Genomic DNA, 14,166 nt, shown 5'->3' with positions numbered 1-14,166 from the left:
CTGACTGAAAGTCTATATGAATTCCTGACTTGATCAGGCTTCCACCGGATCCTTCAGGAGTGAAGAGTTTGAAAAAGAGAGAAATGTAAAATATTTCATACTTACCTGCATTTATTCCTCATCTGCTCCACATCTCCTGCCAACAGAATCATTGTTGCGACAAGCTTAGCTTCAAACCAGTCAGGCATAGAGCAATTTTCTCCTGATTAAAGATATTGTAAGGTTTTCGCAGTATTTAAAAAATACTTTCACATTGCTTTTAAAACTTTTGGGTTTACAACTTATTAAAATAAATTAGTTGTATAACAACAATCAATGCTAACAAGAATATTACTACAATTTTTTTGCATTCTTTACCTCAACATAAACTAAACCCAAACACAACTGTTTTTCCTTTAAACCTCAAAGAGGCTGATCTCATTGGCCTCTACGCTGAAATCAGTTTTAGGCAATGTGCTATATTATGTAGTAGCTCCCAACAGACTTTTCTATTGCTTTTAAAAATGCATTAGTATATTCAAATGAAGTTTGCCAAGAACATAATTCCACTAGGCTTCATCAGAAACATCATCTGTGATTCTGACCAGCTAAGTTATCTGAAGAATGAAAACTACTCTGTCAAAAGGAAATACAAAAAAATCTGACCAAAGCTTCTCTTTTATACAGGACTACATCACCATACTCATAAAACTGTTTCTTAAATAGTAGTACATAAGTTATTTTTAGGAGTTTTTGACTGGTATGTTTTTGGCTTTGGGAATTTAGAAAGCAAAACACATTTTGGAGGTCCAGTTTAAGGGGCTGGACATGGTTGAATTTTATTTTTTTTTCCTCCACAGAGCTTTTTGTAAGCTAAGAATCATATCCAACCAGGAAATTGCTAACATCACTTTTCGGAAGCAAAACATAGATGTTTGCCATGGAACTACAAATAATATAGACCAAGGACTAAACAAACATTTCAGGAAGGAGAGACGATCTGCCAAAATTTTTAGCAAAGCATTTACATTGGAATATCAATAGACAAAATTTGCTTGCAACTTTTCTAACCATAAGAAAACCAAGTGAAGTTTCCCAGGCTGCAGGAAGCTTCTGAAGCTATTTATCACTAGCAAATTATGGCCTAGCTGCTATATCTCCTATAGGTATAAATAAAAGAAGTGCTGACTTCTGATATTATAAAACTATATGAAATTTGATACAACTGCAGTACTTAAGTAGCAAATAAGTGAGTACCACACAAAAGATCAACTATTCAAAAAGTCTTTTTGCCATTCCTTTCAACGTATCTGAAAGAAAATTCTAAACTAAAGTTACAATAATTTAAAATGTGGCAGTGAAGAAAAAAGTCCTTTCAGGATTTATCTGCATATTTATACAGCATACAAACAACCTTCCTTGGTGTGGCAGTTAATTGCAGGCACTCCAAGATCACAAGAACGTCACTACACAGGAAGGTGCGTCATGAGCTACCAAGCTGCGGAACTATAAGGCATTTCTCTCCATAAATACACTTCATCATTTTGCAAAGCTCTGCTGAGAAAGGCTACAGAACCTGTCTTTGTTCACATTCCCTTGTGCTCTCCTCTTCCCCCATACTCCAGCATTTTCACTTGTCACCAAAAAAGTAACAAAATAAATCAAATGGACAAGCAACAGTGCACCCTTAAAATTCAATATTAAGGCTTAACTTTCAATTAATACTGCTGGACTGTATTTTATGAAGGAGAACTGGAATTAGAGAATAAATTTCAAACTTAATAATCATGAATACCACTAATTAGATAGAATTCTAACAGGTACAATATATATAAACAAAGAGCTCTTCTATAATCCAAAGGATTTTTGTCATTTTTTGCTTAAATCATCCTCAAAGTCTTTTTATACTACTAATAATTTAACTTACTTTCAGATACTGGTGTCTTAAGGTACTCTCTCACAAGACTGCGTACATATTGATATAATGACGATGATTCTTGATGTTCAAAATCAGAAGTTACAGACTTTCTGAAGCATCTGTCATTCACTTGCAACCAACTGCAAAGCTAAATTAAATCCAGTATGTTACTATTTAACCATATATGCCAGCTCTATACTGACACTACCAACGTAACAGTATGAGCTGTGACACCAAATCCATACTGAGATGTATTAACTGTGTCTCCCTTGAGGCTTAACACACTTTCCTCTAATTAACATCAAAAAAGGTTCTTCCAGAGAGCAATTCAGAACACCCCCAAAACAGAGTGGTACTAATAAGAAAAAATCCAGCTCTTAAAAATAAGCAAGAGTAGTAAAAATTCCCTTGGCTGTGGGAAGCCATTCTGAGACAAGTGCTATCTGCTGAGAGCTGCTAAAAACAAACAAACCAACAAAAAAAAAAAAACAAACAAACAGCCACCAACACCAACTTTGATGCCAAAAAAAATCAATCCAGTAGGATGCAAAGTGCAGCATACATAAAAAAGGACACTATGCAAAAAAAAAAAAAAATCATATATCATTATATTGCTGTAGAACAAACCAAAGTCATGGCTACATGTTCAGTTGGCAAACCAGAAGCAGCTCTTAAACAATTTTTTTGGACCATATACTGACCCACTCCGAGAGTCTCAGGATCCACATTCTATTGGACAGTAATTTCAGAACTAAAAGGGATAACATGAGCCATACTAACAGACTATACCTCTAAAGACAGAGCAAACTTACAGAATAGTGTTTCTTTCCATTAAATGAAATTTTACAACAGGTAGTTGAGGGGAAATTAGAAGAAAGTAGCCCCAAAGACAATGTAGATAATATACAGAAAAAACTGGCTGTAGAACCCAATGAGCAAGAGCAGCTTCAGCTGAGGGCATTACATCCACCTGGTATCCTTCATAAAAGCAGAGAGAGAAGCCCAAGTCGTGGCTCTGTGGATTCCACAAGGCACCCTGCTTTGTACTCCATGAAATCAGCAACCATCAAGAGGAGTGAGCACGGATCCCTGATGGAAGAGATTTCAGGTACTAGCACAGGCTTACCAATAGTGATTTTAGTTCTCGTAATCTTGGCAAAGGATGCAGAAGACTAGGATTGTGATGAACACACAGAAGTCTCTTAAAGGACCAGTATTCAAGGACAAAAAGCCTGAGTAAGACCTGATTCTGATTTGCATTTCAATATGGTTACAGCCAACAGCTGCAATATTGAGATGAAACACAATGAACTGAGACATACAAGCTTTGTAGTTAAAAAACCAAAACGAAACAAAACTCTGCCTCAAGAAAGAGCTTTTACTTCTGCAGAATTTCTGCATGAAGAAAGAAGAAGTTGTATTTTTCTCCCCGCTTAGAATTCTTCCACTTTGAATCTGCTGAATAATTTGTTTAGGGTTAACATTAACCCCTCTATAGAATTAAAAAAAAAAAAAAAAAATTCACAGCTCTCAAGTGAAACATAAATCCATTCAGACTCCACATCCAGAAATTCCAGAATGTGCCAATGTAATAGCAGCTAGCTATTTAAATATTAAATTAGCAATAATACATTTGTATGGGTACTAAAAAAACGTCTGATGAACATAAAACCAGCTTCAGTTCTCACCTCCATCCATAACATAGTATCTCTCCTTAGCGACTCCTCTGGTCTAAGGGACAGAAGAAAGCTTGAAACTTCTGGGAGGGACACTTTATCCTGAAGAAATTCATGAAGTTACAATAGTTGCCAACAGAATATACAACAGATAACATCTATATAGGGACTCAAGAAGTTTGCTGTCATCTGGCAAGTTTCAGAAAAATAAACTGATATTTTCCTTTCCATGACAGACTCATTTTTGTGTCTTTTGGACCAACTTATCATTACCAAGGAACACAATTTGGTTTTCCCCAAGCATTCAAATCTATATGCAAGTTAATGAATGACTAGAAGAATACTAATAAAAAGTATTTTAGTTAAAAATGACACCTTTTAAAAGAACATAAATAAATGACTAAGAATCACCGATAAGTACTACTTCTCTATTTCCAAAAGGAAATTCTGCTCAGACAAGTTTATAGCCATAACACACCACATGGAAGATGGTGACTCACCTAGAAAGCAAACATGCAATAAGACAGCTGAAGCCTGAATACTTTACTGAATAATTAAGGTCTTGCTATTTCAATATTAAGGGTAGTTTCAGCATTCTAGTATTATGGATACTTTCATTCTCTTCGGTATTTCAGAAAAGTCCATTTAGTTTCTATCAGTTAAAAGCTGAGTTTATGCAGTTGATATCATAAGAGGATACTATTCCATAATTACTGCATGAAAACCCTACAAGAAAACATTAACTAATAAAAGGTAACGAAAAAAATACATCTTAAGAAAACTAGAAGTTAAGAGAAGCATACCCATACTTATATAGCACAATTTTTAAGTAGTCACTAAAAAAATTGCAAATCCAACGTCATCAGTTGTTCTATGTTGTATTTAGCAAATTTTTTAATACCATTTATCCTGTGAAAGTGTTAGTGTATTTCTATTACACCGGGAAGAAAACAAACAAACAAACAACAACAACACAAAAACAAAAACACAAAAAAACTTACCACATCTGTCAAATGCATAGCTGTTTGAAGAAGATAGCACTGAGCAGCTCCACGCAACAAAATCTGATGTGTAATCATAGTACACTGGAGGACATCTCTGCAAAGAGGAAAAACATGCACTGTAGAAAAGACACACTTAGGGAGTTTAAACATTTTCATGTATTTGCTAATTATTAACCATTTAAAATACATTAGATTGTATTTAAGAAATATATTCTACTAACTATAACACAATCATTGCCTGATCGGATAGCATACACTCCAGAACCAAGACTACGTGCACATGTATTTTCAAAAACTGATGATAAAACTTGGATAAGCATATACCTGATAAGATAATAAGCATGGAATGGGGGGGAAGCAAAACAAAGCCAAAACTAAAAGAACAATCCCCATGATCACATCAGTTCAAACTGATAATTTAATACTTGCATTTCTTTCTGTAGCAAGCAGAGAAATGTTCGCCAAATTCCCACTCTAGCACAAAACTGAAAGAAACCTTCAATGCTCTTGATTTTATTTCAAAGCTCAAATTTGATTAAACTGGAATAATTATTGATTTTTAGTGGCTGTAAGAAATTAAAGCAGACACTCGAGAAACAGTGTGATTGAGGAGAACACACATGTCAGTAACTGTCGCCTAGCCTTTTATTTATGAGTCTTTTGGTTTTCAGCTTTGTGGGCTGTTTACTGATACAGCCTCAACTGCCATTAAATAAGGTTTTAATGTAATTAGAAGAAAAATAAGAAGTTGGGTATATATCAGTTATGAAATACAGAAGACCAGGGAAAAACGATGCCAAAAATGAAGTGATGACAAAGGACTGAAATGCAAAACACTCATTTTTTTAAGTCACATAGAGATATAAATACATTGGTTCTTAAATTGCTTTCCTCTGTCAATAAGGCATGAAGGAGAGAAAACTTTCCATTACCATGCAAAACCACCCCATCCTCCCCAAAGTAACAAACATGAATTAAATCCTGGCTCTCCAGATGTTCAGCCCATTTCTTTGCAAGAATTCTGTAAGAATAAAATGCAGTGTACATTTTACCTTAAAGCATGAAGTCCTTCTGCGCCCAGGACTTTACATGCAGGAATATATGCCAGAGCCATAGAAAGAAACAAAATGGGAACAGCACACCAATGTCTACTTGTCATCTTCTGAATAAATTTTAGCAGGAAACTACCTTAAAATAACCAAAACAAAAAATCCAGAGTGATTTCTTGTTCTCCAGTGCATTTAAATAACACAGACCCCTAGCAAGAGAGTGTTATTACCATTTCTGAAAATTAAATGAAAGACAATAGAATAATTTCTGAATTATTTCAGTGTAAGAAGTACATTCCAAAGGTCAGTAAGGTAATAAGACACGGAGATAACCAGAAATAAACCTAATTTTGGCTTTGGTGATCTGCACTAGTCACCATATTCAGTGACTTAATTCTGATTGTTTTGAGTACTAGACAATGCCTTTTTAGGCTGGTATTCAGTCCGCTGATGGCAAATGAGAGTAAACGACGATTCAACCAGTTTAATGGATGCTGGCATGGCCAAAGCAAGACACCATAGCTACAATTTGCAGAAGCAGCTCATCCAGTCTCAGGGTTGCTAATTATAAACCCTCCATTTTGTGATATACACCTTGGGACAGGGCAGAGAAACAGAGCATCTATGGCATTACAAAAATGTAAGGTGTTTCCTACCAGAATATGTACCTGTAGACAGAGGGTACTGAACAGAGCTGGTTCTACCCTTAATCCAGTTAGACCAGCTATTAAATTCTGGTCTGTCAAAGGTTGCTCCTTCTTTTCAGCCCACACTAACACAAAAATGTGCAAGAATCTCAGAAATCTTCCTCCATCCAACCTCAAAATAAAATAATCCCTTTTCAACTTCTGCTTCAGCACTTGGACTCACTCTTTTGAATGCCTAACTACATAGGTTGAGACCAAAAAGTCTGACAGGTAAAAAAACAAACAAAAAAACCACCACCAAAACACCATACCAAGACCCTCCAAAACAAAGAACAGTTCTACAGATTTTGCTCAGCACAGTATTATCTACGCTGACAAATAAAGAAAAAAGAATCTGCAAATACTGTTCACCTTCAGAACTTAGGAGTTTGTTTTTTTTAATAAAAAACGTCTACTTCAGTTTGCCCCTAAACAATTCTGTAGCTTAAGACTGCAACATCCCTCAAAGTCTCTGAAGACCTCTCTGTTCTCTGGAAGCTCCACTGCCACAAGGAGAACTACTCCTTTTCTCTTTCTCAAGTAATGTAGAAAAATAGTAGTAAATGTTTACATGAGATATGGAAAATGAATCCATACTTTTTATTTGGTTTATTTAAAAAAGGATAATGATGAAATTGAAACATACCTTTTTCTTCCTCTGGAAGAAGCATGAGGTAAGTAGCCAAAAACTTCTGTAGCCTTATTCCCAAAGGAGGACAGGATCCCATTAACTGACCTGGTGTCCTGTTGGGTTTTAAAACATCAAATACAAAACTGGCATGTTAACAGCTGTAAGTAGGGCTGCCCCTAGACAAAACCGAAGTGTGGTTCAGTGGTTAAATCACTGCAGAGACTGCTCCAAAAGGCCACAGAAATCAAGTGCGTAAGATTGCATCCTCCACTTACCCCAGCATTCCAACAGCACCCAGCAAACACACAAAGATGGGGACGGTCAAAACAGCACAACTCTCCCTGGCCACCTACAAGACCATAGTGGCAGCACACTCCAGCATTCAAACACAGCTTCAAGTCAAGTTACTTAGGCCTGAGAGCATCTCACATTGAGGCCAGAGTAAGGAACAGCACTGTCAGCTCAACCCCATGCCCGCACCCACAGAACGCCATGGGCCTCCAGGCGCAGGTTGCCAAGGCCTACAAGACAACATCAGTGCTACGCAGCGGGAACGCAACCAGCCTGATCTGGAGAACAGCAAAGACAAATTACCTGCACAAGTGTGCTAGGGAGCAAGGACTTCTCCTTGGAACAGCTTATAAAGTCAGTATAAACAAAACCACTGACCAGCATAGAAGCTTTTATGTAAAGATGCAAGAAACCTTCTATGAGACCAACACAGACAATCTGTGTCCTACCAAATCTCAGGACCCTGGCTATAAGGGATTAGCATCAGACAGTCTGAAATTTTAGTTTTCTCTCATATAGCTTAACAGTAACCGTAATAACTTTGTATGTTCTTGGTATACTGAAATATGCACCCTCCTCTACATATGCCAACATGTTTCACCAGAAATACAGAAGCTCAGAGAGATGATGACGAAGCATCAATCCAACACAGCTCCAACATACACACCAAAACACTCAGCACCTGTTTCAAGCTCTGGCTTTCCATCAGTGCATGCCCATGCATGCCCAGCTGTGCCAGATGAGAAACGCACAACTGCTGCCAGAGCCCAAAGGGGTCACATTTCTCCTGCTGTGTTTAGGTGACACAACCAATTTTGACTGTGCTTTATCCAGATATACAGAACCACCAAATCCAAACCTATCAGCAGTTTGATGAGTGACAGTCACACTCCCCTCCCCAAAAGTGCCACAAATAGATAATGTCAACTTTTCTAGCTGCTTAACATGGCCAGCCAGTCAAGGCTACTTGAGTTTCATCCTGAATAGAGTATCAGAGTGCTAGATGAAGCATCCAAGCCACTTCATCTGGCATGATGTTCAGTGGATAAAGTGCATTTATACTCTCCATGCAGCTAACACAAAGGGACTGAATGCCAACAGTACACCAAATGTACAGCAACTGGCAACTCCTCAAACTTTTAACTGTTTTTTATGTATTTACACCAAGGGAGGCTACTGTCATCTGTCCACCTCAAATAGTCTCCTGAGAAAAAGTATTAATTTCCTAAAAGATAACCACTTCTATCAGTTATAACATGGCAACAATTAGAGCAGCCTCTTCTTTCTGTATGGCAAGAAAAAAAAAAACAACAAACTTCAATAATTTATTCATTTATCATACCTCACTTCACTTCCAAATTAATATTTCCACACCAGGTGTAAAATAGGACCTTGAGACATCCCTATGCTACTTGCTATTACTAGGATAAAATTGAACCCAGCTCATCTTCCTTACAGCCACTCACCTTTCCTGATAAACTCTTTACCTGTCAGAGAGTTTAGCAACACCATTTGTTAATGAGTCTTCCTTTATCCAAGATTTTACCCACGTACTCTAACCAGTATTATTAGAACACATTTCCCATAATGAATAATAATTAAAAAAAAAATAAATCAGTGGCTCACCTGCTATAGAGGGAACTTTCTGAGAGGGCATCCATTAATGGTCCAATAACAAACTGATAAAAGAAAACAAGAACAACGGCTAAACGCACACTTGCAACACACTGTTACATAAAGGCTAGCTAGCATCATTTCACCAGATGTTAAAAGGACAGTCAGAAATTAGAGAATACCCTTGGCTAGTAGTAACTAGTGGAAGCAAAAGGAGGCAGAAAGTAAAGAGAAGGGGAAGGAGAAGAATAAACAAGTAAAGCCATTTTTTTCATGAGGTACATTTCACAGAGCATTGTGAATGCTGCAGGCAAATAAGAAATCCTTTCGGGAGATGGCTAGAGGAAAGATATTTAAACATTAAATAAAAGAAAGACTAGCGACCAACAGAAGCAGAAAGATCTAGGGTGTGTTTTAAGGTTGACTGGATTTCAAGTTCATCATAAAGAGGTTGATTTCATTTGTATAAATAAGAAAAGTTAACCTCTGAAGGCAAAGCTCCTTCTATGAAAGAGAGAAGAAAGAAATAATAGTATAAAACAGATCATTCCTTACTAAGGTGTAGGCTGGTTGTGGAGGCAACTTGCATACCATACTAATAAATAAAATAACTTTATACTTGGATAAAGGAAAATATTTATTCCCACACATGGAATATGTTAAAGTGTGATCCATAATGGGATACAGCAATATACTGATTATACTACAAAGACATTCACACCCCCACAGGGTTGTCTAGCAATGGATCTTCAAAATCCATCCTTGAGTAGGAGATACTATTCACAGACTTGAAGCCTCTTGACCAGGTTTAATTGAAGACTCTGATCAAGTAATATTAATAATTTTGGAGAGGTTGAGGTACTCCGAAAATCTGAGCCAATCATGCTCCTGAGAACTTCACTTCTGGTAACAAATTCCAGTAAGTTGGGAGCTAACACTAATTAGAGAGCACTAGTTTGAAATATGGGAAACGCAAAAAAACATTCCCTCTAGCCTTGCCATTTTTCAATTACATATTTGACACCACTGACAAATATTGCTACCACTTGCACAGCTAAATAAAAGGGTACTTTTACACAATGTGTCTAATTTCAACAGTACTCAGGCAATTGTGTCAAGATATATGACAAATTAGAGTATCTGTATGTTCTGGCAAGTAATAATAACACCCTTACCTCTGAAAAACCAAGTGCATTTGGCAGATGCTTTGTTTCATAAAGCTCCAGAAAATGAAGAATGCCTTCCTTTGTCAATGTTTTATTCTCACTCTCAAACATTCGTTTATAGATGCACATGTGCCATGATGGGTGAAACAACCAACAACCTGTTACAAAAGTAAATGCTTCTAAACTTATACAGAAATAACAATGATACATTAACATATGCTTTATGCAACATTATGTTTTACGGAAATTTATCAAACTAGCAGACAACATATTGACATTCTAGATAACATCACAGCCAATACACAAGGTATTTTTAAAAGTGGATTATAAGATTTATAAAATTAGCCTGCTAAATTTCAGTTATATTAAAAAATTAACATGTGTTTCAAAACTTACCATCTGAATTTAAGTAGTTATAAATTAAAATGGCCAACAAATACAAAAAACACATTCCCTCTTTCTGCAACTCTCCTCATCCCAACACTGTATTCACCTGCAATACTTTCACATTAATAGTCTTCCCACTTTAGAAAATCTTTGAACTTCTAACGTTGTGCACTATCTAATTAGATGTGCTCCATTCTGCCCTATAAAGCATCGTATATCCTTCACAATGCTTTCTCAGCACTCACTTTATTTCTTCTCTCCCAAATTACATCAAGGTTTGGGTATTTTTTTCCCCTTTTACAGTTGTGCCGGTGACTTAGCTCATAAGACTACTCTAAGAACCTTTGGCTTTGTTTTATTTTCACATTAGTTCAAGTAAAACAAAACATAGTGGAAAAAGACCATTTAGCTGGCTTTGCCAACAGAAAAAATATTTCATGATAACTTAGTAAGCAATAAGCATACATTAGGATTTTTTCTTGTTGCACCTCATAACAGAGGAGCATTGCCTGTCACGTTTGCCAAGCAACCTATGCATGTAGTACATTCACAAGAACTGGAATAGCCACCTAGTAAACAGCTAACCTGAGAAACAAAACATAATAAAAAGGTGCTACAAAAACAGTAAAGAAAAAAGTGTGACTTAACTGCCTAATGTTTAGATGCTTCAGAAAAGTTACATCTTACCTTTTTCCCCTGATATAGCATGCTCATACAAGCTGTTTAGTTTGGGTAATACTGGCTTTATGACATGGATCTGAAATGCAAATCAGATGCAATATAAGTAGTCAGTTTATATCTCAAACCAAACAAGCAGCGCTTTGTCATGAATAAGAATTTACTATCAACAGCAGTAATATAGTGATTGACAATATAACTGCATTTAAACAAACCTGCAACACCTGTGCAACTGATCCCAGCACTTGGTGTATAACACTCAATTGCAGGTTAGCACTGAAGAAAAACTGATACTTCTATGCTGCTATACCATAAGAACAATACTTTCTAATAACCAACCATTTTATTAATGTAAAGTATAATAAACCAGCACAAATCTCTAAAATTAAACATTTTGGTAAATACTGTTTCTTTCAGTTACAGGACAATTATGTGCAAATAAAATAACTGCAAAGAGGTACTCGAAACTAACTGTTAACATCTCAACACCATGCAATTACAGAAGCCTCAAGTGAACAGGAATCCTTCTGCCAAGAACACTGGACGCTGAGTCAAACTCAGCAATTTCCATCCAAGGCCACAAGTGCTTTACCACACAGATGTATCACCCTCCACTGACAAGAGGTTATTAAGTTGCAATAGCCTGATATTCCCTAAGAAACAGGTTACTTGTGACCTTTCAATAAGCTGCAATTCAGGTTTTTCTTTCGAAGTTCAACCCACTGCTTTAAGCTGAATTATTTCAGGGATAGACGAGAGTTCTGAATTTATTCCAAATTAATTACACCTGCTGTATTTTAAGTATTTAAAATTTGAAAAAAAAAATCCAGCCAATGCTTACATAGATACCCTCGACCACTAAAACTGGAATTATTTTACTCAATACTTACAGTACCGGTGCCACGAGTAACGTATCGCACACAAGCTGTGACAAGAGCAGGTTTTAGGGTGCCCCTACCTGGTTTCCTTCCAAAGTTTCCATTACCAAAATGTAAGTTTCCCAAAACTGCATCAGTTTCTCATTCTTCTCGGCAGACCACCAGAACAGACTTAACTCTAACAACAACAAAAACAGAAAATAACAAGTTATCTACCGGCCGTTCAGCCCGTCCGGCCCGCACCCCTGCCCCCGCCCCACCGTACCGTCTCCGGGCTCCGCGGGGCAGCGCAGCTGGGCACGCTGCCCGCCACTCAGGTCCAGCGCTCGCTTCAGTAGGTAGCGGGCCCGCTTGCGGCACAGCCCGTCCCGCTCGGTCAGACCCTCCTGCACCACCCGCCAGAACCGCGGGCACAGCCGCGCGTCCAGCCCCGGCCCCGCCGGGCCCCGCGGCAGCAGCGCGTCGGCCAGGGAGCTCAGCGCCAGCAGCGCCCGCCCGGCCCGCGGCGGCCCGCCGGCGCCCAGCAACCCCTCCCAGACCAGCCGCAGCGCCGCCCCGTTGCCGCCCAACGCCGGCAGCAGTCGCCCGGCCACCAGCGCCGCGGCCACCTCCCCTTCGCCCTCCTCCCGCACCAGCGCCAGCGCCGCCGCCACGCACCGCGCCAGCAGCACCGGCTCCTCTAGCCGCGGCGCCGCCGCCACCAGCGCCTCCACCGCCGCCTCCGCGCCCGCCCCGCCGCCCGCCGCCAGCTCCGCCAGCGCGTCGCGGGCCAGCCGCGCCGCCAGCGGCGCCCCGCACAGCTGCACGCAGTGCCGCAGCGCCCCCCGCGCCGCCCGCGCCAGCCGCAGCCGCTCCCCGCACCCCCCCGCCGCCGCCGCCGCCGCCCCCTCCACGCCGCGCAGCAGCGGCCGGCACCGCTCCAGCGCCACCTCCCAGGCCGCCCGCCTCAGCGCCTCGGCCTCGCCCGCCGGCGGCCCGCCCGCCACCAGGCGCTGGAGCAGGAGGCGCAGCGCCTCCGCGCGCTCGGCGGAGAGCGGCGCGCAGACGGCCCGCAACAGCGCGCAGGGGTCCCCGCCGCGGGCCAGCAGCGCGTCGGCCAGCACCACCTCCATGCTGCGGGGGGAGAGCAGCGAGCGGCAGCGCCGCGCCTGCGCAGGCGGGGGCGGGCGGGGCCCGGCCAGCTGGCGCGCGGCCAGCGGCAGCGCTTGGGGCCCTGCGCGGCGCTGGGCGGCAGGGGGTGCGCGCACGGTCCCACCGCCCGGTCGCGTGCGCGACCGGCTGAGGGGCGGGCAGGTGCCGTGAGGCTCTGGGGGCGCCTGGCGCCGTGAAGCCCCCCAGGCCCGCACATGCACAGCGGTGTGTGTCCGCATGAGCGGTGCCGGTTGGCCTGGCTGCGGGGCAGTGCCTGACCCCCGGTGTGTGCTCACGGGTCGAGCACGGGAGGGCCCAGCAGAGGCATTCCAGGTGCTAGTGCCATGTTCAGCGGGGCAAAATGTTTTCAGTGTGTGCCTTAGAAACTACAGAATCATAGAATCATTTTGGTTGGAAGAGACCCTCAGCATCATTGAGTCCAACCATAACCTAACTAGCACTAAACCATGTTCCCAAGAACCTCATCTAAATGCCTTTTAAACACCTCCACGGCTTCCCTGGGCAGCCTGTTTCACTGCTTCACAACCCCTTTCCGTGAAGAAATGTTTCCTAATATCCAATCAGAGCCCACCCTGGCACAACTTGAGGCTTCATGTTCATGAGATCAACCACTAGTAATACACAAAACACCCAGTTTTCCCATCTGTCATTCTTGTTACCATTGTGCCAATACACATTGTTGGAACCAGTCTACATTGGCATCACAGCACACCGGGAGTCCACCTGAACACCCTGCGTCTGTCTCAGAAAGAGTTGGGAGGTGTCCCTGCGCACTGGCTCTGTGCCGCTGGCTTGTTACCAGAGTCCGGGCCACTGGCACTGGGGCCAGAGAACGACTCCCAGGGAGTTTGATGTACCAGTGCAGCCAAAGCGTAACTAGGAAAAGCAGCCTGATTTCCAGTGAGTGTAAATTCACGCTACAATATTACAATTACCTTGGGAAAAAAAAAAAAAAATAGAGATTGGCATGTGAAAAATGGTGGCAAACAACTCTCCTAGAAGACATGGTCATAGGAAAAGGCAAACCTGGAAACTTCTGTTCCTGCAAAAGCCATGG

At 41.0% G+C, this 14,166-nt stretch overlaps 1 protein-coding gene across 1 annotated transcript in view; it reads right to left on the bottom strand.

Moving 5' to 3' along the window:
• TARBP1 (tRNA guanosine 2 -O-methyltransferase TARBP1) overlaps positions 1-13,069 on the bottom strand; it is a gene marked incomplete at its 5' end in the record, with an annotated part of 42,675 nt that extends 29,606 nt beyond the window's left edge. Inside the window, 11 exons of the mRNA XM_082047765.1 lie at positions 106-202; positions 1,907-2,045; positions 3,586-3,675; positions 4,575-4,671; positions 5,630-5,765; positions 6,959-7,056; positions 8,861-8,913; positions 10,024-10,172; positions 11,089-11,158; positions 12,038-12,135; positions 12,223-13,069. Of these exons, the coding sequence (XP_081903891.1) occupies positions 106-202; positions 1,907-2,045; positions 3,586-3,675; positions 4,575-4,671; positions 5,630-5,765; positions 6,959-7,056; positions 8,861-8,913; positions 10,024-10,172; positions 11,089-11,158; positions 12,038-12,135; positions 12,223-13,069 (1,874 nt within the window). The remainder of the gene's footprint in view (positions 1-105; positions 203-1,906; positions 2,046-3,585; positions 3,676-4,574; positions 4,672-5,629; positions 5,766-6,958; positions 7,057-8,860; positions 8,914-10,023; positions 10,173-11,088; positions 11,159-12,037; positions 12,136-12,222) is intronic.
• Between the last annotated feature and the right edge of the window lie 1,097 nt (positions 13,070-14,166).

The sequence above is a fragment of the Streptopelia decaocto genome (genome assembly GCF_964273445.1).
Source record: "Streptopelia decaocto genome assembly, chromosome: 3".
Lineage (NCBI taxonomy): Eukaryota > Metazoa > Chordata > Aves > Columbiformes > Columbidae > Streptopelia > Streptopelia decaocto.
The sequence above is the reverse complement of the archived record's forward strand: the minus strand, read 5'-3'. Positions and strand labels throughout refer to the sequence as shown.